This window comes from Pecten maximus, chromosome 16, assembly GCF_902652985.1.
Source record: "Pecten maximus chromosome 16, xPecMax1.1, whole genome shotgun sequence".
Classification (NCBI taxonomy): Eukaryota; Metazoa; Mollusca; class Bivalvia; order Pectinida; family Pectinidae; genus Pecten; species Pecten maximus.
The window spans coordinates 15,113,396-15,138,296 of record NC_047030.1 but is presented as its reverse complement, the minus strand read 5'-3'; the positions used below and the strand labels follow the sequence as shown (position 1 = coordinate 15,138,296).

The 24,901-nt window shown below is 35.4% G+C and overlaps 1 protein-coding gene across 8 annotated transcripts in view; it reads left to right on the top strand.

Annotated features, from left to right (window-relative positions):
* Positions 1 to 24,901, top strand: part of LOC117344904 (kazrin-like) — a 110,591-nt gene that overhangs the window by 59,298 nt on the left and 26,392 nt on the right. For 6 of the 8 annotated variants that reach the window (XR_004536286.1, XM_033907782.1, XM_033907781.1 and 3 more), the window contains one exon: positions 21,474 to 21,818. Coding sequence is in view for 7 of the 8 variants with exons in the window: in XM_033907782.1 (XP_033763673.1) it covers positions 21,474 to 21,818 (345 nt within the window). In the remaining variant the exon portion in view is untranslated. Of the gene's footprint in view, positions 1 to 1,702; positions 1,876 to 13,443; positions 13,461 to 21,473; positions 21,819 to 24,901 lie in introns of those variants that run through there. The other 2 variants (XM_033907783.1, XM_033907785.1) reach the window with 2 other exon arrangements.

Sequence of the window (24,901 nt, the reverse complement as noted above, 5' to 3'; positions counted from 1 at the left end):
CTTGGCCTAATGTAGTGGGGTATCAGGGCTGAGTGATTTATAAATATTCATTGACTTGGCCTAATGTAGTGGGGTATCAGGGCTGAGTGATTTATAAATCTTCATTGACTTGGCCTAATGTAGTGGGTTATCAGGGCTGAGTGATTTATAAATCTTCATTGACTTGGCCTAATGTAGTGGGTTATCAGGGCTGAGTGATTTATAAATATTCATTGACTTGGCTTGATGTAGTGGGTTATCAGGGCTGAATGATTTATAAATATTTATTGACTTGGCCTAATGTAGTGGGTTATCAGGGCTGAGTGATTTATAAATCTTCATTGACTTGGCCTAATGTAGTGGGTTATCAGGGCTGAGTGATTTATATATCTTCATTGACTTGGCCTAATGTAGTGGGTTATCAGGGCTGAATGATTTATAAATCTTCATTGACTTGGCCTAATGTTGTGGGTTATCAGGGCTGAGTGATTTATAAATCTTCATTGACTTGGCCTAATGTAGTGGGCTAACAGGGCTGAATGATTTATATATCTTCATTGACTTGGCCTAATGTTGTGGGTTATTGGGGCTGAGTGATTTATAAATCTTCATTGACTTGGCCTAATGTAGTGGGTTATTGGGGCCGAGTGATTTATAAATCTTCATTGACTTGGCCTAATGTAGTGGGTTATCAGGGCTGAGTGATTTATAAATCTTCATTGACTTGGCCTAATGTAGTGGGTTATCAGGGCTGAGTGATTTATAAATCTTCATTGACTTGGCCTAATGTAGTGGGTTATCAGGGCTGAGTGATTTATAAATCTTCATTGACTTGGCCTAATGTAGTGGGTTATCAGGGCTGAGTGATTTATAAATCTTCATTGACTTGGCCTAATGTAGTGGGTTATTGGGGCTGAGTGATTTATATATCTTCATTGACTTGGCCTAATGTAGTGGGTTATTGGGGCTGAGTGATTTATATATCTTCATTGACTTGGCCTAATGTAGTGGGTATCAGGGCTGAGTGATTTATCAATCTTCATTGACTTGGCCTAATGTAGTGGGTTATTGGGGCTGAGTGATTTATAAATCTTCATTGACTTGGCCTAATGTAGTGGGTTATTGGTTCTGAGTGATTTATAAATCTTCATTGACTTGGCCTATTAAAGGGAGTTGGTTATCAGCGCTGATTTATAAAGAAATCTTCATTGACTTGGCCTAAAGTATTAGGTGATCAACAGTGAGGTATTTTAAAATCTTTTTTTGCTTGGCCTAATATTTGTGGTTATCGGTGCGAACTGATTAACAAATCTTATTTGAGTGAGCAATATGTATTGGGTTATCAGGGCTGATTTAAAAATCTTCATTGGCTTAGCCTTATCTAATGTAATGAGTTATTTGTAATGTGATATTTCTATTATTATCATACCTGCAATCAATGTGGTCATATCGTAATTCGTACTAATTTTAGATCATTTTGATTTACTTGGCCTAATGCTGTTAAAGAAATCATATCTAACTGAATTAGCATGATACAGAGACTTTTTAGTCTGGCCTAGGTGGCACTATTGTGTGAGCAGTCTGTACAAATGTATATATATATATATTGGTGTGGCCTTTCCATTGCACCATGCAGGCCTGTGTACACGAGATTGTTGGTTGCACTTTAACACTGGGGGATGAGAAATTCCTTAGTTATGTCAAGTGGTTGTATGTCTGTATTTCCCTAGCAGACAGACAGACACTGGTGTAGTGTGTAGAGAGAGTGTTCCTTTATCCCTGTGAGTTCTCTATAGGGATCACTGGACATCGTTCACCCATACAAACAACATCTCACTGGCAGTTTAACCACACAACACCAGCCTGGACAAACTAATTGATATTAATTAACATTTGGTGAGTACCAATTACACATATCTAATGCACCCTGTTGCATATCTCTGCAAATGTGCAGAAAGTTAATGTTTATCAACAGCAGGAGGCATGCATTCATGTTGTAATGCTGGTTTGATGTTTAAGGTTACATAAAATGCTATCTAGGTGTCCTTTCATTTTAAAGCTGGGATTCTTGACTTCTGTGATACACTGTTGGGTTTCAGTAGTTGTGGGTTATAATCAGACATCTCAAGGTCGTATTGACAAGTTGGTGATGAAAGGAATCTGAAGCAGTGCAGTGCTATAAACATTCTGGTGTGTAACTGGTATTACATTTAACACTGTGATCCAGAATCCAACAGTTGTGGATATTATTAGGAGAAGCAAATCCAGACTGGCTTTGATCGTGGATATATTGGTAAATATACCTCATCATATATACTTTTGATGGCCAGGAACCATTGTCATACATGCTTACCAGGTATAATTTAGCTGTGTAGTTGATGTACTTTAGCTGAAGCTGTAACTGGTACTAAATGATGAATGGTAAATTGACTTTTTATACACTGCCTAATATATATGTTAAGGTGTTGGTAATTTTCCTTGAGGTGTTTTAAGCTCACCAGGTCCAGAAGACCTGTGGCCTTGCTCTACATGGCACAGTGAGTGAGTGCCCGTTATCCATCTGACATCCGTCAACTTATTCATTTAAATCTCTACATGTCCTAAATGGCTAATTGAATTCTGATCAGATTTGATCCCAAGCATAATTTGATGAACTTTAGACTAGATCGTATATACAGAGGGTCTGGCTTCCCTTGGGGCAGAGGGATGGGGCCTAAATGGAATTGGAGGAAAGTTGATGGAATTTTATAAAATTTGGTCAAGTAGTTTAATGACTTAAGGCTTGCAATGTAACCTTATACTTATAATCATTACAAACCTATTATTTTACATATTTTTATAAAGCGTATAGGCCTTACTCAAAATTTAGTACCCAACGAACAGGTGTCAATCTTATTCTCGTTAAAGGTGATAGCTATACATTACGCATACCAAGTGTAAAAGTGGATAGCTGCTTATCCCTCTGTCTGACCTGTTGTTATAAAAAGTTTTGACTTGTGTGTAACTTTATTCTATTTTACATATGAATGTTTCATATTTGACAATACCTATCTATATTGTATTTTATCCATATGTTACCTAATATTGGAATGATAAACACAAACAGCTGACAGATGTTTCGGAGGTGGACTTGTGTTACCGCAAATTCTTAACACCTTGTACTTTTTAGATTTTTTTGATGAAATGAAACATTATTATATATACATGTTTTTATGAAATGACACTTTATACTATCACTAAAATATGAAGACACACCTGGCAATGAACTTAAGGTACATTGAATAGTTTAAAATTTTATTGTAAAATTATCCCTTTGTGTAATATATAGCATATAATATGAAATCTGTGATAGCTAAACAAAAATGTAGAATTTATTTAACAATTGCAAAATATATTATATCAGCTTATATTAGTCACTCTTGTTGGTCCCTGATGGATGTGCATGAGGGGACTGTTCTACTGTGGAAGGAGTGTCTCATGTACGTGAAAAACCCAATTGGTCAGGCAGATGACCCCATATCTTTTGCATGTCCAAATGGGTAATCGAGCCTCTGACTGCCTAGATGAAAAGCAAGTTTCACCACTGTGCCAACCAACCACTCTAAAGAAATGACGTGTCAGAAAATATCCCAACCCCAATGTTACCTGTTAGATACATTCACTAATAATGGAGTTCTGTTCAGCCTTAAAGATGATAGCTCTTTATGTAAAGACAAGGTGAAGTTTGTCTGAATCCTATAACTTGACCTTTTCCAAATCTGTCATCCTTGTTAATTTTAATAGTTGGATTGTTGCAAGCTGATAGTGATTATTAAATTGTGGCAAACTTTATACAGAGTTATGGCCCTTGTTGTTTTTATACCAACAGATTCTCCTTTGTTCATGTGCATATACATCTGTATTGCTATAAATTTTGTAAATCAACCTGCACTTGTATATATCTTATGATGGAGGAGGGATGCTTATATACAAATGTATATGAAATGGGAGACATGTTTGATGGAAGAGAAATGCTAATTATTGCAAATGTTGTATATCTCTCATTTCTACTGTGTAATTTATCATATTCACAATTAATTTGATATCTACTCTTTATCTGTAGTTAATTAGCTAAAATGATACAAGTAGCTTTAAGTTACAGAATATCAACATTTTCAAAAACGTTAAAGTGTTTTTCATGATAAAAATTATCATCACATTAGCTATGCCCGATATAAAGTATGAGTCAACACCATGAAAAATTAGAAGGATGTTCTGAGAAAGCTGGCATTTCATTGATTATTTTACCATCAAGAAGGTTGCAGCTGATATGAATTTATCAGTGGGAAAAGATACATCTACTTCTAGTCTGAAGTAACATTCTAAATGCTGATGGTTTTAAAAACTTATGTTACAGTCAAATTTGATAAGAAATCAGACGTATCTTAAGGCTGCATTATCAAACAGATGTTCTCAGTGAAAAAACAGTATTTTAAAAGTATATATATGATAACACTGTTAAGTTTGTTGGTAATTGTGCATGAATATCTTGTATATAAAAGGAATATCTTATAACATATGTATCTGGAAGGTGGTCCTCTTTGTCTGCTTATGAAACACACTTATAACGTACAACACACTGGCATTAATGCTATTTTTGATAATAGTGGCTTATACAGTTAGATGCGGCCAGATACAGTGTGTAAATATGTATCAGGAGGAATATTAACTCTCGGGTCTTAGATGAAACTATTTATTGAAAGTATTGTTGTTTCTATCAGAATAGTGACATTTCAGGACACGGTGAAAGATATATAGGGGGTCATGTTAGCTCAATCAGTATAAGAGCATTAGCTTACGTAACTTCAGGTAAAGATCTGAGGTGTGTGGTGCGACACCAATCAGTATAAGAGCATTAGTTTACGTTACTTCAGGTAAAGATCTGAGGTGTGTGGTGCGACACTATACCCATGGCAGTTTGTATTTCTTGGGAAGCTGAGAAACAGACCAGTCAGTGCTGTTGTTGTTGCATCCTTGGATGAGACACTTTTCCCTTATTTCTCTGGATGGCAAGAAACAGGCCTCCCGACATGTTGTTCAGTGTGGTAGTCACCATTAAATACTACAAGGATCGATCCCACCTCAAAATGACTCTGTCTGTTCAGAGACAAACGAAAGTAAAAGCAATGTAAAACGAATTGTGATCAAGATGTAACGTATGGCAAATTGTGCCCCAGTTTCATCAACATAATCCTTAACTTAAATATTTTTCCTACGAAATTGAGGAAACTCTTAGAAATCTCTTAAATAATATATGATAATTAGTTTCTTATGGAAAAGAAGGGATTTCTTAAAGTTCAGGAATGTATTGATAAACTGGGGTCATATTATACACAAACTGACTGGCTTTTAAATTGTTAAACATATTTTCTAAAAAAAATATTTCCAATGTTTTGAACTAGTATAGTTTATATTGGATGATAGTGTATGATTCTTGAAGAATGCATTTCAGATGCTGTGAGTTTAAATCTAGCCTCCTTATCTACAGGTACATGTGCATGCTGATCAGTTATCTGTGCAGATGTGGCTTTTAGTTTTGAAAAGCTATGCAAAATGATTCACTGGTAGAATGTCTTGGAGGAGGTATTGAAGCATCTATATAATACCTGAAGTATGTATGCTATCATAAAAGAGTTCCAAACTAATCATGATATGATGTTTTATTATATATGTGTCAAAAATTGATGAGGTCTCCCTTTTGTTGTAATGTTGGTCCTTCTCTTGCTATTGATTTCATTGTCTTTACTTTATATTGTTTTATTAGCCAATTATCAATCGGACAGCTTACTTACTAAGCTGTAAGTATGATAAGTGTGATGATTTCAGTTTTCCGATTGTTAATTTTCCATTTCTAGATAGTAACCACCCTGCCCCTACCGGTGTTTGCATATTCCATACAATTGATTTGATATTCAAAGGCCCAATGTTCAAATTATCAAGATTTTGTGACAGATGTTGACTAGTGACAGAGGTTTCGTGAGCTGCAGGTTGATGAAGACCATTGGAAAGTTTTATGATCGACATCTTATTTGGAAATATTCTGTATTCTTATGAGATATGAAGTGAAACATATATCATTTCTGTAAATATTTAGGATAGAATATTGTTTTATGTCAGCTTGTGACTACTAGAAATCACAGCTTTTAGTACTACCTAACTTATGATAAAACAATTATTGTTGAATTTTTTCACTGCTTTGACATACGTACATCGTTAAAGATTCCATGGAATGAGAAACAACATTGGAAATAACTGTTTAATCTACCATGTATATATGTTCAAATTAATCAAATTTTAGAACAGAAAAATATCAAAGAAAGAAAAGTAAAACAAGAAAATGCAGGTGAAAATTGTCAAAAGATTCCATGGAATGAGAAACAACATTGGAAAATATATAACTGTTTAATCTACCATGTATAATGTTCAAATTAATCAAATTCTAGAACAGAAAAATATCAAAGAAAGAAAAGTAAAACAAGAAAATGCAGGTGAAAATTGTCAGAAGCCTAATTCTGAAATATAATATGCCAAGAGAACTGCCATGCCAAAGTTTGACTCTGTATAACCAGATTACAGAAATTGGAAAAATATTGTAGAAGCCAGCTACCAAACACATGCGTTGTGTTACAGTGACATTTTACATAAGTAAATGTAAGCCAGTCTTTGGCTACAATGTTTTATCAGTTGATAGATAACACAGACTTTTACATACCGCAAATAAAAAACAAATACTTTGAAACTATAGACCAGAGATTTAGGGTCTTAAAGATTATAAAAATATCCTGTAACCAATGGCCATTTAGATCTTCCAGGGATGGAAATCTGCCCCATACTTTATGTCGGGAGGGAAAAGGTTGTTCTTGCATAAAAAATGGCAATTTATCATTTGACCTGGAAGTGATCCATGCTGAAAGGGGTCAATTTCCTTTGTGTTTTTATCAGAGGTGACTTTTTCACACCTACTTCTATAGACTGATAGTCACTGTGGGAGATTAACAGTAGCAAACAGGAAACAGACATCGGATGAAGGCAAGAAAAAACTTTCTTCAGGTAACATATATACTGTATATATACATGTACTCTCAATTTTTTCATTGTCATTATGTTAGGTAAGAAAGCTGGAGAGGGATTCAAAGGACTGGATTTTAGTGATATATTCACTTCAGTCTGTCTTGTGTCAAATACGAAAATTTCAGATTTCACCTATTAAAATCTGGAAAAAATTGGTGTTCTATGTATACTGATCTATAGTAAATATCACAATGTTTCAAAGATGTTAATGAATTGTTCAAGTACTACAAAAAAATTCAATGCGTCCATTTTAGGCTTTTATCAATGGATCAAAAGAAAAAGAAAAAAGCAGACACCTTAAAAATAGTATCTATAGAGATGATGACATCCGTTCAGTCATTTGTTGTCATTTTGTAGTTGTACTTTGATTTTTGACACATATATGTAGCTATTGGGGAGTGGTACTGTTCAGATGGACCCTTCATAAGGCTTCATTGTACCTGGTAGTATACTACAGGGTATATATAGTGAGATGCTAAATATGTTGTGTCATTGGATGTGGAAATCAAGTGTTGACTTAAGTACTTCTAACTGGGATGATATCTTGTCCCAATACTTGACACATACATTAGAGTTTTTATCCTTGTACAGGAACTTACAAGTACGTTCATATAATTTCTGAAAAGTATTGGGCTTGTGGAGTATTTTATAAGTAGAAGTCAAGTACTTAGCTTCATCTTGTAAACCTGCATAACATTCAAAGGAAGTTGAAAGTTAAGAATGTATCTATATATATATATATACATAGAAAATGTTGAAGTTGACAAGATGTCAATAATCAGTTTATATATATATACAGTGGAACTTCGTTAACTCGAAGTCGACGGGACCACGAAAAAACTTCGAGTTATCCGAGTGTTCGAATTAAGCGAGTTATCGTTTTTGGTGAAAAGTTTGGTCAATATTTGTCAACATTATATAATCATTATAACTTCGCTCTGTCGCTCATCAGTTTAGTGTGAAGACTGGTCAATACATGTAAATATATATGTAATGTTTCGTTATGTCACTTGTTATTTGGTGTAGTTTTGCCGATATACAGTCACGATAAAGTTTCTTTCACTTAGTCATTTCAATAACGATCTGATGTGCAAGTCATGTTTGCAAAAGGTAAACGATAAAACGGAATTCGACAAGTTATTAATGTCAAAACAAATAACCGTTTAAGTTTAACACAGATTGCATACAAAACGTAACAGAACCATTACCTTTTATTGGACATATATGAAATACTGTTTGATCGGCCTACTTACTTTTTATTGATAACCACGCCATTTCCATGTGTATTAGCACCGGAAGTTGGGCTGCGCATGTGCGTATAAAATGTTACTGTAACTGAGTTGGCGTTTTATCCGATTTAATAGACAGCACTGACCGTTACAGTTGTACTCTGAACACCTCGGCAGTAATTACGCTATTGTTTCAGCAGTTTAAAGATTTAATAGGCGCCGGTGACTGTGTCATTTCTACACCTGTAAAAACATCAGCCGGGTAGATCTACCGGTGTGTCAGAGATTAGTTCCGCTTGAGCGAACGGGTAGATGAGTTGTTGACTATCGTGTGTACTGATATCGGCGACCGCCTTGGGAAATTACCTGATGTAAGTAAAGCAGTACTTTTTATCACCAAGACTTGTTGTTATAAGATTCAACCGACAATTTCTTTTATGAATTTATGAAACACTTATAATAGCATGTAGGTTAGTAGTGCCGATATGTTCAGTATTACAAACGGAATTTAGCTCTTAAAAAATGTCGGCGTTTGCCACCGATCGACGAAAATTATACTTCGAGTTATTCGAACATTTCAAGTAGGATTTTTATTGTTGGGACCAAATTTTTACTTCGTATTATCCGAGTTTTTCGAGTTATCCGAATTCGAATTATCCGAGTTTTTTTTACTAAGATAAAGAGAGAATTCGGCCGGGACCGGCGAGGTACTTCGAGTTAAGCGGGGTATTCGAGTTATCCGAGTTCGAGTTAACGAAGTTCCACTGTATATGTAATATAGTTTTGCGAGGATGAATTCATTCATGTTTGCAGTGGTTAAGTCATTTTGCCAAAATTTTCTATTCATTCCTGAAATAACATTATACATAATATTGTTCATGTCCTTGTGGATTATACCAGGTGCAGTATTATGTATGAATTTGTTAAATGTTGATCATGTGTCCTTTGTAGATATTTTCAGCCTTTTGAATCAATATGGAATCAATATGGATTCTATTCAGCTTTTCTTCAAGCTGTCATGACACTTGGAGTCTTGTAAACAAATCAATAGATAAATCATCTTGTTTTCATGTCATATCATAGTTTGAAGGTTTCTGGCTATCTATCCGTGATTTTTTTTTTTTTTTGTCCATGACACGTTCGGTATCCAGAATTCTTCCATATATAAAATATATAAAATGTTAATGACTTGTACATGAGTCAGCATTTAGGCAATGTTTTATATAAGACAACAGTGATACTGGTGAGTAAGACCACATATTAATTGAAAGATTTGTTTCTTGTTTGCTTGGTTTATCACCCCACTGTGACAACAAAGTCATTTGAAGCAGTCTTCTTGTAGTAGCTTGTGGTTACCTCAACAGACATCATTTAAGGCTGTTGCATGCCATCTGAAATCAATTGGAGTAAGGCGTCTTTCCCAAGGACACATGCAACCATAAAAGTGTATGGATAGTCCATCTTAGCTTCCATGAGAAACATAAAATGCATTGGATCAGGATTAAACACTCACCTCAGATCTTCACCTGGTTTTGCATTGTCTGGCATGTGGGGATAATTTTAAATATTGTATGGTTTGACTGAATTTTACCATACGATCATGATCCACGAGACATACTAGGAACTGCTGCAACACCATGCAGACTGCCCCCTGTCTCTAGAAAATCAAAATTTTGAATATCATTGAGGTTTATAATTTTAGTCTCTAGAAGTTTCAAACTAGGGGAGATAATCTAGCATTACATTTTAACTGGGCAATTCCTTACAAATACTGAGGTCTGGTGGCCAGTCAACTGCAACAGGTATAAAACATTTTTGCAATTGGTTTAATTTATATTTTCATCATCAACGATCTTTTCTCTGCTGCTCTGTTTCATAAAAGGTAAAAGTCACTAATGAGTAGTCTGGATTTTTTCCCCATCAAATGTTACAGCTAAATATGCTGTGGTTTTGTAGTGGTAATATATAGGTACAGTATACAGAGAGTTGTACTACACAAGTACAGAGATGTGAGAGAGCTAGTGTGTATGTCTTTATCAACCCTAGATATGTATGGGTCCTGGGATGTGTAATGGGTACTGAACTCTAAGTGTATATATAAAACTCAGGTAAACAAACATTAATGCTTCTGGTTGTGGGCATGTCATTCTATAAATAGCACATCAAAACACATGCTACTTTACTTATAATGCCAACATTGATTATTACATGTGATAATGGGCCCCTGAAACATTTCTGGATCTCACACCAGTCATCCATCAAAGAATTTTTGAGATGCTGGCTGGCCAGTGATAGGGAGGACTCTATCCAGAGTCAATCTTTGTGAGAGAGCTATCAGAGTAAGTTCATCTTTACACTATGTACCCTTAGATTGGTTTGGCAGCCTAGGATATCTCGTTCTCATCAGAACACCGAGCTAAATATTTCCTCAGGCCATGACATTAACTGTTTTTGAAATGTGTGGGAAATTTGTCCGTCATAAGTTTTAAAGTGAAAAAGATTGGTTTATATGAAAGGATTTGAAGTCTCCTTTTTTAGCTCACCTGATCCAAAGGACCAAGGTGAGCTTACGCCTTACCTTGGCATCCTGTGTCCATTCGTCCGGCCAGCTGCCATCAACAATAACATTTTGAACACAATAACTTGAGTAAATATAAACCAAGTTTGATGAAACTTTGTATGCAGTCCGATATCTTCCAGATCTCAGATGAGTTTGAAAATGGGAATTATTCGACAAAAAATTACAGAGTTATTGCCCTTTGTAATCATATCATTAGTAACCATTTATTTGGTTCCCTTTGCCCGAAAGGTAAATCTTTTTAAACCGCTGCTTGTTCTGAACAACTAAATGGATTTTGATGAAATTTGGCCTGGATATTTGGCAGTGTTGTATGTTGTATAAATGAAGAATGTGGTACCCTTTGGGTTGAAGAAAGGGGGCCCCAATAGGGGTAATATAACAATATTGCAATTAAATAAAAACAAAAACAAAACAACACAAACACTTTAAGATACTTTTTCTCTTTCAAGAATGACAAGAGATTAAGTCCCACCGGTAGTTTGAACCATTGTTGGGGGAGGCAATTCAAAGTAGGAAAATATTTTAAATAATTAAAACTTAAGTTTGAGTTTTTGCCATAATTACTTAAATATCCAGGTGAGTGATGCAGGCCCTCTGGGCCTCTTGTCTAATTATACATTGATATCTACAGTAATTTTGCTATTTTGATTTAATAAAAGGATGATCACTGGACACATACTATACCACCCCCTGTCTCACAAATATTAGATTATAAATTAAATTGAGCTTTATAATTTTAATGATGTCATATATGTTGTTAAGATTTAGCTGGGCTGTCCTGTACAACAATGTACAGGTTGGTGGCCAGTCTAGACACAGGAAACAAACAGGAGTCATCCTTGGAAAGTGTGATTCCTTGATATTTTGCAGATGTCCCCACTTAAGGGAAATCCCTGACTATTTCAGTGTTATAGAACTTAAACTTAAGATAATATTATTTACAATTGGTCTGTCATTGTATAAAGCAGGGAGCTGAAATTGGGCCCTGATATTTGTAATGTTTAGAATATGAATGTGATAATTCAAAAGGCAGAAATCATGATCCCATCAGGCCCTGAGGCATTAATTTAATCACTGGGTTTTTTTAATTTTTTTTTCCCCACTGGACTATATTTTTTTTTAGATTAAATCCTTGCTACAATATCTCTATAGGCATATCCCACACCATAACCCAGTGTGTTTAACTTAATATTTACCATCCTCCATATATTAGCCTGATCACCCCTTGATTTCTCTAGAGTATTAAAGTTTTAGATAAAATTAAACTCGATAATTTTGGTCTCAAGGATAAATGCTTGATTCTAGACCAAGTTTTAAACCAGGGGAGATAATTATCATCTAGTGTAAGTAAGGGGCAGGTAGCCAGTCTACTCCATTTTAGGGTCAAGTTGTTCTAACCTACCACAGAAGCGTCTGTAAACACTAGGGGGAGTATTATTGGATGGAGGGGGATAAAGATGTTTGGGGATTACTGACATAGTAACTCTGGGAGGTATAAGATATTTGTTTACAACAAGCATCTACAAAAGGATTGTCATCTTAATAAGTGATGAAACTTTTTCACACAGAAAAAGTGTACTGGTTTCTAAAGTATTTGAGTTAATTATTTCAAATAGCCAACATATACATGCTTTTTATGGACTTTAACCATTTTGAAAACACAATACTTGATAATAGTTTTGTGGTACAGTTGGAATTCAGTCTTCAGACCTAGCCAGTTTGTCTGATATAAGCATTATACCAGGAACATGGAGGTTTAGAGAGTATCATTAGGGCCCAGATCTAGAAAAAGGGCCCTATTTCCTGGATTGAACAGGTGAAGGGATTTAAGTTTGTGAGTGGAGTTGTCTTCTCCCCATATAATTTTGATGGAAGGTATTTTAAGTGGAAAATCTTGGTATCTGACTCATGAACTCCCTTATCAACAATCGGTGAATTTATCTGGAACTGAGTGAGGCCATTGGCTTGTCAGACTCTCTGGTTACAGACAGATTTTGGCTTCAAGTCTTGTCAACTTAATAACTTCTTCCTGACTTTACACCCAACAACTGCCCACAGGTTTGAACAAAACATTTAATGCATGCAATATCAGACTGACATTTTTGCAAATAAACAATTTGAAATTAAAAAAATCATAAATGTCTAAAACATCATTTCAAATTAATTACTAGCTGCTTTATCAGTATATACCTTAACTTAAAATTCTCCATAGAAAGTATTACAGATTTTAAGAAAATTTCCTTATGTTGGCTCCTTGAATTCAATAATGCATTCCTATGGAAATATAAAGTGAAGGAAATACCTTAAATTACAATGAGGAAATGGAATCTTGAATGCAAAGTTTATGGAGTCAAAGAAACTGTTACAAATTTGTTTTGTATACATGTATAAGCTGACTTGTTGAAGTGTTTTTCTGAGTGTGTGTATATGGATATAGTACCTGTTACATATACATGTTGTATGGCCCAGACTTCAGTCTTATCACTCCATCACCCAGGCTCCTCAGTCTATCACCTGGCTCCATCAGGTCAGCATCAGTACCTGCGACAATTAACCAACAGGTAGGCAAGGTTTTAATTAACGAGAGGCGAATAATTAGGCATAATTCTTCTGGAACCAGTGTTTCCAGGTGTATATCAGAAGTGATGTTATAGGAATTATGTGATCTGAATCGTATAGTAACTTGGCATATACATATAAGAGGAAATTTTGTATAGATCTTAAACAGGATATATTGCCCAAATATATTGATGTAGACCGGAAATGATGTCTGCTCTTGTGTTCTTTTGAACTTTGTGTCTGCGAAAGTTTTCATATAATATTGAATTGATATTGAATCTTCAATTTTCTTGTGAGGAATGATTGCTATTTTGAGGCTAGCTATAGATTTGACTATGTCTCTGAGGCTCCAGTCTGTGTACAGACATTGTCATAACTAGATTGTGTGGCGATGGATATGCTATACAAATTGTTTTGAGGATTCATCAGTGATTTTGAAGATTGTGATATACAGTGTGATTATGTGATGAAGGCAGACATTCAGGTGCTTTTTGACATATTCAGATTCTGTTGGTACTTAATTACTGAACTGCCTGACGGTCATTAAACTGCCATGCAATTAGGTTTAATTAGAGGATGAAGCAGTTTCAATGATGAGGTGGATTTGCTTTGTAATTTTATTCCAGGATGTTGAAGATTGTTAGCAATTAGCTTGTGTGTTTTCTAAATCTTTCCTGGATTTCAAAAAAGAAGTTACGTGCTATATATAAGCTTTGTAAAATGAATGGACCAGCTTGATACATTACATGGTGATTTGATTGACGTGTCTAATGGACTGGACTATTTTTTGTTACTGAATGGAAAGAGAAACTTGCTAATTCATGTAAGTATTGTAAGCATGGCCACAACATCTATCGGTAATAATACAGCAGTTCTTTAGTCACAACCTATTAAAAGCCTCCATCGAGGGTTTGGTGGTAACAAATTTGAATTGTGCAGTCTTGGTCACCCAGTTACTTAATCACATTAATTATCAATCTTTGTATCCTACATGATTTGTAAAAATAAAAACAGTTATGCAAGAAACATTCTTCACATAATTGTGGCCTGTACGGGTTTCATTGGTAATGATTATGTCAATCATCTGCCGTGGTTTACTGCAGCACAACACAATATCATGCTCTATAACATGTGGTGTTCATTTAGAGCCTTTCAGCCCCCCACCTCCTACACCCCACCCCCAGTAGGAAGTGTACTAGACCAGTAGTTTCTGGGACTTCTGTGGGTTCACTCCAAGTGTTATGAATGTGATCATGCTTTTATCACAAGAAACAACAACCACTTGAACTTTGTTTATCTTTGTAAAGTACCTCATGTTTCCTACTGTACCCATTTGCTCTGTCATAATATTAAGTACTTTGACACAAAATATTTGCAGTCAAACAAAATATACAATGAAACTTTGAAATAGTGCAATTTTATATGCACATTAAAAGTTCGAATTAAAGACATTTTATACCCCTTTATAGAATGCCCTCACATATGTACAGTAAAACATTGATAAAAACCCACTGAGCTAGTGGCCAGTTGGGATGGGATATAGACTCCCGGCTACCAGTTTTTTAGCTAAGAATTGGTCGGCTAAAATTTTATACTAGATTATCTCTCTAGCTAGTTTGAAACAAACATTTCCTAGAGACCAAAATCATAAAGCTCAATTTTATTTATAGTTTTGATATTATGGAGACAGGGGGCCAGTCCTAAAAGGGACGGGAGGCGGGTGCCCAGTCATGCTGACCTGTCAGGTTGTCAAATATCCTCCCTTGTTCAGACATGGAAGCCTGGATATAATGACCTTCCCTCATAAAACCCTCTATATATCATATTATATATAATATTATAGCCTGATACATTCATATTGGTCTACACGTTTTCATTCCAGTAGTGTGTCCCACAGGCAGTTAGTTGTCTTATGCCTGTGATCGATAGCTGTTGTAATTGAAAAGAGATAAAAAAAAAACATAAAAACTGAATCACTTTTAATTCATTATGTACCTACTTGCATGTATAGTGCTTTATACACTGTTACAGTGCTGTGTGCAAAGAATGACCTCCTGATCTATGCCACAAGAGTTACTAGCTGTGAGCTGCCAGTACCATATCTGATTTCCCACACAAGCAGACTGATATTTGATTTTGATCAAGATAAAATTTTGATGTATGATTTACCAAAATCAATGGAGGGAATGATTTATTTATATAAAAATTTTGTTAATTGAAGGTAAAATTTCAGTTGTGAGAGTTCCCTCCTGGTACTAGCAGCCTGATCAAAAAATATCTTTAAAAATTTATTTTGATCAGCTAGAATCAAATAACGTCACCTTTGTAGAATTTTTAATGTGTAATCCACACACCATTTAGTTGTGAACAGGACTCGTAATTTTGTTCTTTGTGTAAGTGATACCTTGAACAATTCAAATCAAATTACGTAGATGTTAAACTCTGATAAGAAATTACAATGTTGTAAGCAATTTGGTTCTCGACATTAACAGCTTAATTAATTTCATAGAGTGAAATGTTCTTTTTTGCAACCGTGAATCACAGTGTTGTCTCCCCCTCCTACCCCCGCCTACCCCCTCCTCCCCAAATCTTTATCTACCAGAGATTCCCTTTTGTAATTTCAAGAATTTTGTTTTGTTCCACTGTATACATATATGTATTATGTAACATTTCAAAAAGTCTAAAATAAAAAAAACATGAACTTTATATATTTCTAACGTCATGATTAAAAACCATCTAGGGAGAGAGAAAGTGGATGTTACAGAATGTTATTCTGGCAAGATCACATTTATATCAGGACAAGGATCGCTTTCATTTAGTGCTGAAGGGTACAGAAAATGTCTTATTTAGCATCATATGATATATTGCAATGAATCTCCCTTGAATTATTTTGCACAAGAGGTTCAAGTTCATTTTATAAAGGCCTAAGATGGCAAGGGGCTCCCGATCGAAATATTCCACCTGTTTCTCAAAAGTCAACATCATTACACCATCAAATACATCGTGTGATCTCTCATCATCACACAAACCCCGGGATGTTCTGTATTACTGTTACACTTTTTGGATCAATTTAAAAAATTTACAGGAAATATCTTTTACAAAAGAACAAAAATTGGTCCCATGTCAAAAACTCTGATAGTAAACAATGTCATCTGGTGCATTGCTATCGGAGGCTCAAGATATTGGAAAATTGTAGCCAATTTATAACTATATAATGAGGTTTATCAGACAGATGCCAGTGTCCCGGAACAACACCGGAACATTTGTGCACCCATACCGGATAGTGACTTTGATTTATTTAATATATTATTTGACTTTTAGTGGGAGTCTTTGGTTAGATAAAAACTTTTTTTGATGTTTTCCAGTTTACCTTATAATAATTAATCTAAATAATATAAATGCTATTTACTATATGGCCATCAGACTTCTTAAAGAAACACTAGAGGACAAGTTTTATCTTACTGGAATTCTCTTCTAAAATGGTGAATTTCCACGTGGTGCAGAAGGAATCGAATGGTTAAAATGCTGACGATTTCTAGGCGACAAAAGGATGCAATGTATAGGACGCATAATTACTTGAGAGTGAATGTGAAATACAAATTATAGATATATTTGTTCAGAAGAAAGCAATATCTTAAATAGATTTTTGTGTATTGGTATTTAAGGAAGGTTATTAGCATTGTCCAAGTGGTTTTCCTCAGATTCCATTGAGTACTAATAGAAGGATTATAATTCGGTAAACCTTTTCTAATCGGAGAGAAATTTTCTGCTTCATCTGACGTCTTTTCTCAAGTAAACATCTCGGACAGAATTTCTTTCAAGCAAAAGATTGCTGAAATATCTTGTTTGGTACAACAATCTTATCAACTGTGAGAATTATTCGTAGTTGTGGAGTTCACTCACCCATAAATAAGAATTTCTTGAGAATGCTACAGGTAAAAGCAATCCACTTGCTCTTTCATCCATAAAATAAGGTAAACACATTTTATTTATTCTGACTCATGGTGACAAATTTTGATGTTTTCGTGACAAAATCAAAACTTTTAAAATAAATAATGAAGACGATAAATTTAACAGAAGATGATGACAGTGTATGGTGACACAGTAGGGTCTGATGGTACAAAATTTGTAAAAATCAACACCATGATACATAAAACTACATATTTTATCAGAAATTCCATAATTCTTTATGATCCATATTATGTGTGTTAAGGGTGGGCTTGAAATTGTAGATGTTCCTAACAAAGGAAAACTAGATTAAGACTGTGGTGCGTGATATGATGTGATGATATATCTCTTCAACCTCGGACAATAAACACCGAACAATGATACAATTCACTGTCACACAAATAATCTGAAAGTGGATAAAAAACTATGTCTTCATTTAATTCTGGATGTAAACACACACGACACTGTGTATTGTGATGTAAACCAGGAAACGTTTGGGATCTTATCTACAAGGATGTGTGAATCAGGTAAGACCGTGTAGACAGGGCACAGTTACCATGATTTTCATCATGTAAGAAGGTTTGTTCTAGATTTCCACTAGTTTTATTTGCATGGATCCTGAATGTCTGACAATTTATGACCTGATCCATGTCAAACAGTATCATTTTGTTGTTAACTATACATGTTTAGTGATGCTGTGTACTGGTGTATTTTTAGGTCACCTGAGACAAAGTCTCAAGTGACCTATTCTAATCCCCTTTTGTCCGTCGTCGTCCGTCCGTAAACAATTTACATTTTCGACTTCTTCTCCAAAACCCCTAAACCAAATTCCATGAAATTTGGCAGGAAACTTCTATGGCTAAGGTCAACCAAAATTAAATTTTTAAATTATAGTAAATTATATGGTCCCCACCCCCCAGGGGCCTGAGGGGCGGGGCTAAAAAGGGTCAAATTGACTAAAACTTCAAAAATCTTCTTCTCTACTCTCAGATATGGTGGAATCAAACACTCTTCATAGATGGAAGGGTCTTAAGGTGCTTTACCAAAATTGTAAATTTCATGACCCAGGGGTCTCACATTTGCCCCTGGGGAGGGGGTAAACTTTACAATAGTTTATATAGGGAAATCACATTTTTGACTTTTATTTGTTTTATTTCTATTGGAATTCATTCTAATTTGGTAAACATTGTCAGCATGGGATGACAGTTTGATGGCCTGCACATGTTGGCCCTGACTGACCCCCAGGGGCTGATGGGCGGGGCTAAAAAGGGCCAAATTGACTGAAATTTTCAAAAATCTTCTTCTCAAGACCAAAATAAGGTACCAAATTCTCAGGTTAACTGTACCAAGTACTCAGGTTAACTATACTAAGTACTCAGGTTAACTGTACCAAGTACTGGTTATCTGTACCAAGTACTGGTTATCTGTACCAAGTACTGGTTATCTGTACCAAGTACTGGTTAATTGTACCAAGTTCTCAGGTTAGCTATACCAAGTACTGGTTAATTGTACCAAGTACTGGTTAACTGTACCAAGTACTGGTTTAACTGTACCAAGTACTGGTTATCTGTACCAAGTACTGGTTAATTGTACCAAGTACTGGTAAACTGTACCAAGTACTCAGGTTAACTATACCAAGTACTCAGGTTAACTGTACCAAGTACTGGTTATCTGTACCAAGTACTGGTTATCTGTACCAAGTACTGGTTAATTGTACCAAGTACTGGTAAACTGTACCAAGTACTCAGGTTAATTGTACCAAGTACTGGTTAACTGTACCAAGTACTGGTTTAACTGTACCAAGTACTGGTTATCTGTACCAAGTACAGGTTATCTGTACCAAATTCTCAGGTTAACTGTACCAAGTACTCAGGTTAACTATACTAAGTACTGGTTAATTGTACCAAGTACTGGTTAACTGTACCAAGTACTGGTTATCTGTACCAAGTACTGGTTATCTGTACCAAGTACTCAGGTTGACTATACCAAGTACTGGTTATCTGTACCAAGTACTCAGGTTAAATGTACCAAGTACTCAAGTTAACTATACCAAGTACTGGTTATCTGTACCAAGTACTCAGGTTAACTATACCAAGTACTGGTTATCTGTACCAAGTACTGGTTAACTGTACCAAGTACTCAGGTTAACTATACCAAGTACTGGTTATCTGTACCAAGTACTGGTTATCTGTACCAAGTATTGGTTAACTATACCAAGTACTGGTTAACTGTACCAAGTACTGGTTATCTGTACCAAGTACTGGTTAACTATACCAAGTACAGGTTATCTGTACCAAATTCTCAGGTTAACTGTACCAAGTACTGGTTATCTGTACCAAGTACTGGTTATCTGTACCAAGTACTGGTTATCTGTACCAAGTACTCAGGTTAACTATACCAAATTTCTCAGGTTAGCTATACCAAGTACTGGTTATCTGTACCAAGTACTGGTTATCTGTACCAAGTACTCAGGTTAACTTCCAAGTACTCAGGTTAGCTATACCAAGTACTGGTTAATTGTACCAAGTACTCAGGTTAGCTATACCAAGTACTGGTTAATTGTACCAAGTACTCAGGTTAACTGTACCAAGTACTGGTAAACTGTACCAAGTACTCAGGTTAGCTATACCATTAGTACTGGTTAATTGTACCAAGTACTGGTTAACTGTACCAAGTACTGGTTAACTGTACCAAGTACTGGTTAATTGTACCAAGTACTGGTTAACTGTACCAAGTACTGGTTAATTGTACCAAGTACTCAGGTTAACTGTACCAAGTACTGGTTATCTGTACCAAGTACTCAGGTTAACTATACTAAGTACTGGTTAACTGTACAAAGTACTGGTTAACTGTACCAAGTACTGGTTAACTGTATGTTGGTTGAAATGTTTCCTGTTTTGTGGGAGTACTAAAATGTTAATAGGTTTAAAATCCTGTAAGATTGATTGTTTAAAATTAATTGCAGCATCATGGGAATTTGTAAGTGCCTTTACTGTCATGATGCCATACTGAATTTTGCTTTCAAAATGCTGCTCGTCTCATATATAACATCAGCTTCAAATGTCAGGGTACATATTAACTTTTATAGATGGTCCTCTTATGAAAAATAGAGTGGATTTTGAAACTGTCATACCTTTTTTTTTAAATGTGTATGGTTATGACCGTTAAAAATGTGCTTTCAAGAGCCTATATATATATAGGTGACAAACTTGTGTGCATGCCAGAATCCTGGATCTTTTAAAAACCATCAAGAGCAGTCTACATTTGTCCTAAAATCATTCTAACAGCTTTTTCCTCAAGCCCATTTGATATGAGGATATATATTACCTGAAATTATGTTTTCAGAAACTCATTATTCAATTTCATTTTATGAAATATTACAGTAATAGCTATGTTGAGGGACCATGTATCTAAATGAATCCTTCCTCTTTTAAGTGGAGCTGATACAACTTCACATATAGTCGCACTTCTCTTGAGAATTAATATACATGTAAAGTGTATCTGGCCTACCCAGAAGATTTCAGATCTGCTGTGCCACTCTGTATGGAAACTGTATCTGGTAGTTGTATAAAACCAGTAGATAATTCAATCTGATATTCACATTTGGTCTCAAGGTCCCAGAGTGTTTTGATATTGATCTTCTCCATTATTGAATAGGATCAGACCAGGGACGAGGTATATGGTCTTTAGATATACCAGACTTTGTCTTTAAAATGTTTTCTCAGAGTAATTTAAGAGAGATTGTACTATGAGGATTTTATGTTGTTTGTGTATATATACATGCTTTCAGATGAAGTTTTTGCCTGAAATTCCAATGTATTTCACTGAAACTGTTCACCATTACATAACCCATCTGGTGTTCAAATGTGTGAATGTTTCTGGATTGACACTGTAAGGAGGTAGTGTGAAGAACTAAGGCACTGGTAGAAATTTTACACTACACTTCAGTAATCATGAATATATTCATATAAAATCAGTTTTCTGTTACAGCAGTTTTTGGATACATAGATTTTGATTATAATCTTGAATACTTTAATAATTCTTTTCTTCTCCTTTTTATGTTACAGCTATACAGTCTTTGGATTCTCTAAATGACCAAATTGTACAGTTCATCTTCACACCATCCAATGGACAGACTTTCGATTTCGACAAGGACCTCTTGCCAGATGAACAAGAGACACTGAAGTCGTCGATGGTGTTGATTCGGCGGCTTCTTCAAGACGCACAAAGCAAGTTTCGTAAAATGGTAGAAGATAATAAACAGTTGGCAGCTAGAATCGATGGATCTATACACGCAGCAAACCAGGAAGTGAATGCCCTGCGGACAGAACTAGTGGACACAAATAAACGATTGTCCGAGATTGGAACGGGCATCGAAAAACGGGACTGTGGGGTGCAATGTGACAATGAAAGTAAGTGCAAGGATTTTCTTTTAATTACCCTTTTATTCCTATATTGATAAATTATGCGACTTGCCAGTATACAAAGATTTTTTCTAACTAGGTGGACCTTGAGACCTTGATTACTGTCCCTATCTAGACTAACAACTTTTTATCCTAATAGGCTTTTGGTCCCTATTTAAGTTGGCACAGACTGCCCATGTAGTTCTGTCATATTTGTGTCTTTGGACAAGACACACAACCCAAATTACTCTTGATAGTTTGCCCTATGTTCCTCCTGTATGTGTTCATTGATGTAGCCACCAGCTACGACAAGGAGACCCAGCCTCAAAATGACCTTGGCTGTTGATGAAGCAATAAAATCTACAAACAAACAGATTTGTTGTCAATCTATACTTTAAGATAGAATATGCTAATTATTTAAGGCTTTTGTCCATCAGGATCCACTATCTGTAATGCAAACTATTACACTGTCAACCATAAAAAACTATGCATATTGTTTTTTGACATGTCGAAGTATTGAAAGTGCATCACAAACTGTAACAATTTCTTTAAGATCATTTATTTGTCAGTGACAATGGCAAATTAAATGAAAATAACCTACCTCGAGGAAGTTTCAGGTCAACAGATGGACCTAGCTATTCCAAAAGATGTACCATGATATTACACTCTATGAATTATCCCTTCCAAAAATTGTGTTATTCTGTGCAAATATGCTCTCAATTTAACAAAATTTCCAAAAAGACATGATATTCCAAAAAATGTTGCATTTTATTGATTTATAGGTGATCAGTACCCATATATCTATACTATTCATACACCACATTAGTATAATTTAAATATATATTATGATAAGATCAGACAAAGAAAAACTATAAAACACAATATTATAATCATATTATATATGTCACAATGTTGTCTACAAATTGTATAGGAACCTATGGATGACAGTGTATGTATCCAAAATTTTCAATCTTTTTCATTACTAATGCCTGAGGTTGTACTCTAGATCCAATACTGTGAAATGGTTTATAACTTTTTGGGGATTCTACTGACTGAAGGGAGATTGGGTAGGACCATTCAATGTTCAAAATCTGGACACTCCTGAGTACTCCTGGAGAGACTACATAGACTATGTAGTTAAAAACGCAAAAGCTGGATAGTGAAATTGTTTTATTCGGCCAACTCAACTGTCAAAAACCTACTACTGCTGTGTACAGATAATGACTCTTATCTGAATAATGGAGGCTGGATTAATTATGGAAGGTGGCAATTTGTACCATGGATTCTGTCCAAAGTCTTCATAATGCTGTTCAGATAAGACAGGTCTGTAGAAGTTGTATTCATTAGAAGTTTCCTCATACATGGTGTATAGATAAAAAAAATTGACCCAACAAATTGCAGCTTTCCTTAACAGTGCATGCTGTAAAAGTTTATTTTTGTATTTGAAAATCTAGCCCAGCATGTTACAGTATTAACATAGGGATAAGGAACATGTTCTCCAGATCAATCAGACAGATAATATAGGATTCCTTTTGTACTTATCTTGGTGTGCATGTAAGTGCAGGTGCTCTGTCTGTGAATCCCTCTTTAGTCCGTAACTGACTGTTCTATCAACAGTTTCTGGAGATGACGACAGCATGCTGTGATCATCTACATTACATAACAAAATAATCGTGATAAGCATCCAGATTGATCAAAGTTTAGTTTTGATCTCATGGACAGGAAGGAGAAAGTTTTTTAATTTTATTGGAAAGGGGTGCAAAGATATATACACTGCAGGGGTTTGGGGTGCTGTTTGGAGTATGTGCAGTCATTAGTTATGTTTGTGAGGGGCTTATGCATATGTGCTTTTGGAAGGTATAGGGCACACTCTGAAGGAGGAGGAAATTCTCTTTGGAAGGAGTGCAGTACAAGTTGGGAAGGGGTGGGGGTGTTGTTTGGAGGGTATGTAGTTATAATGATTGGAGGAGGTGTAAGTATGAGTTACAGTACAGTGTGTTGTCTAATTGTTACATGCAAGGAGTATGAAGTGTTTTGTTTTTCGTGTAGTGTGGTTAATTTAAGGTGCAGACTAGAAGGATGTTGTGAATATGATAGTGTTTTATGTTGTGAATATGAGTGGTTTTTTTCAGTGACTTATAAAATTGTTAGAGAAAGCTTTTCTTATTTTGAAGAAGTATTTTGTATTTATTTCAACTGATTTATAAGTCTCCCTACGAGCATTTCATTTCCTTTATCCAATAAAAATGTCCCTGCAGGGTTCATACAATGCATTATGGGATATGGTATCATTATAATTATTCAGTCTATTATAATGCACAAGTGAATGCATGTGTGGCTTCACCAGCGTTCACCGAATCATGTCAAAAATTATAAGAGGCCATGCAATTTCTTGAACCCGATTCATTGTCTTGGTTCTGTTTTGTCTAAGGGGAACAACTCAGAATATAAACAAACCGTCTGTTTATTGTCTTTACAGGCTATCTAGTTATAAGATTTCCTAAATATTTACACCCAGCCCTGAACACAGTCCAGATCCACATATCGGCCAACAAATTACTTGATTAGTATATACTGTGCTGTATACAAAATACCTCCAGGAAGACACGTGGCCACAGAAATCATGAAGGTGTCGGAGGAAATTACAGAGGTGTGGGAGATATATTGAGGTCAAATAAATAATGGCTCACACAGGGTTTTAATCTGTATCGTTGGAAATAACATGATTTCCAAACAGTATTCAGAAAGAACAAGGCATTTATTATTATCTCAAATAAAGATACCAATTATGAGACTCAGTAAATTTATTTTGATAATCAAAATGTTACTGGAGTTTTATGGTAAGTCTGTGAATAGTATAGCTAGTGGGCTGACATGATGGATGACCGTTGGTATCTGATGTAGCCAGTATCATCTACAACAGTAGCAGCAGGAACAGGATGAGCTGCCATGATATTCCTGCTGAGTATCAAAATGCTCTATCTCGTCCTGGTCTCGTCCTGCTGACACCAGATCTTGTTTGGAGCTCTCTATAGTCTTGGGCCTCCATCTCACGAGAAAAAAAAATGAGCTTTATTATTTTGGTTAGACTG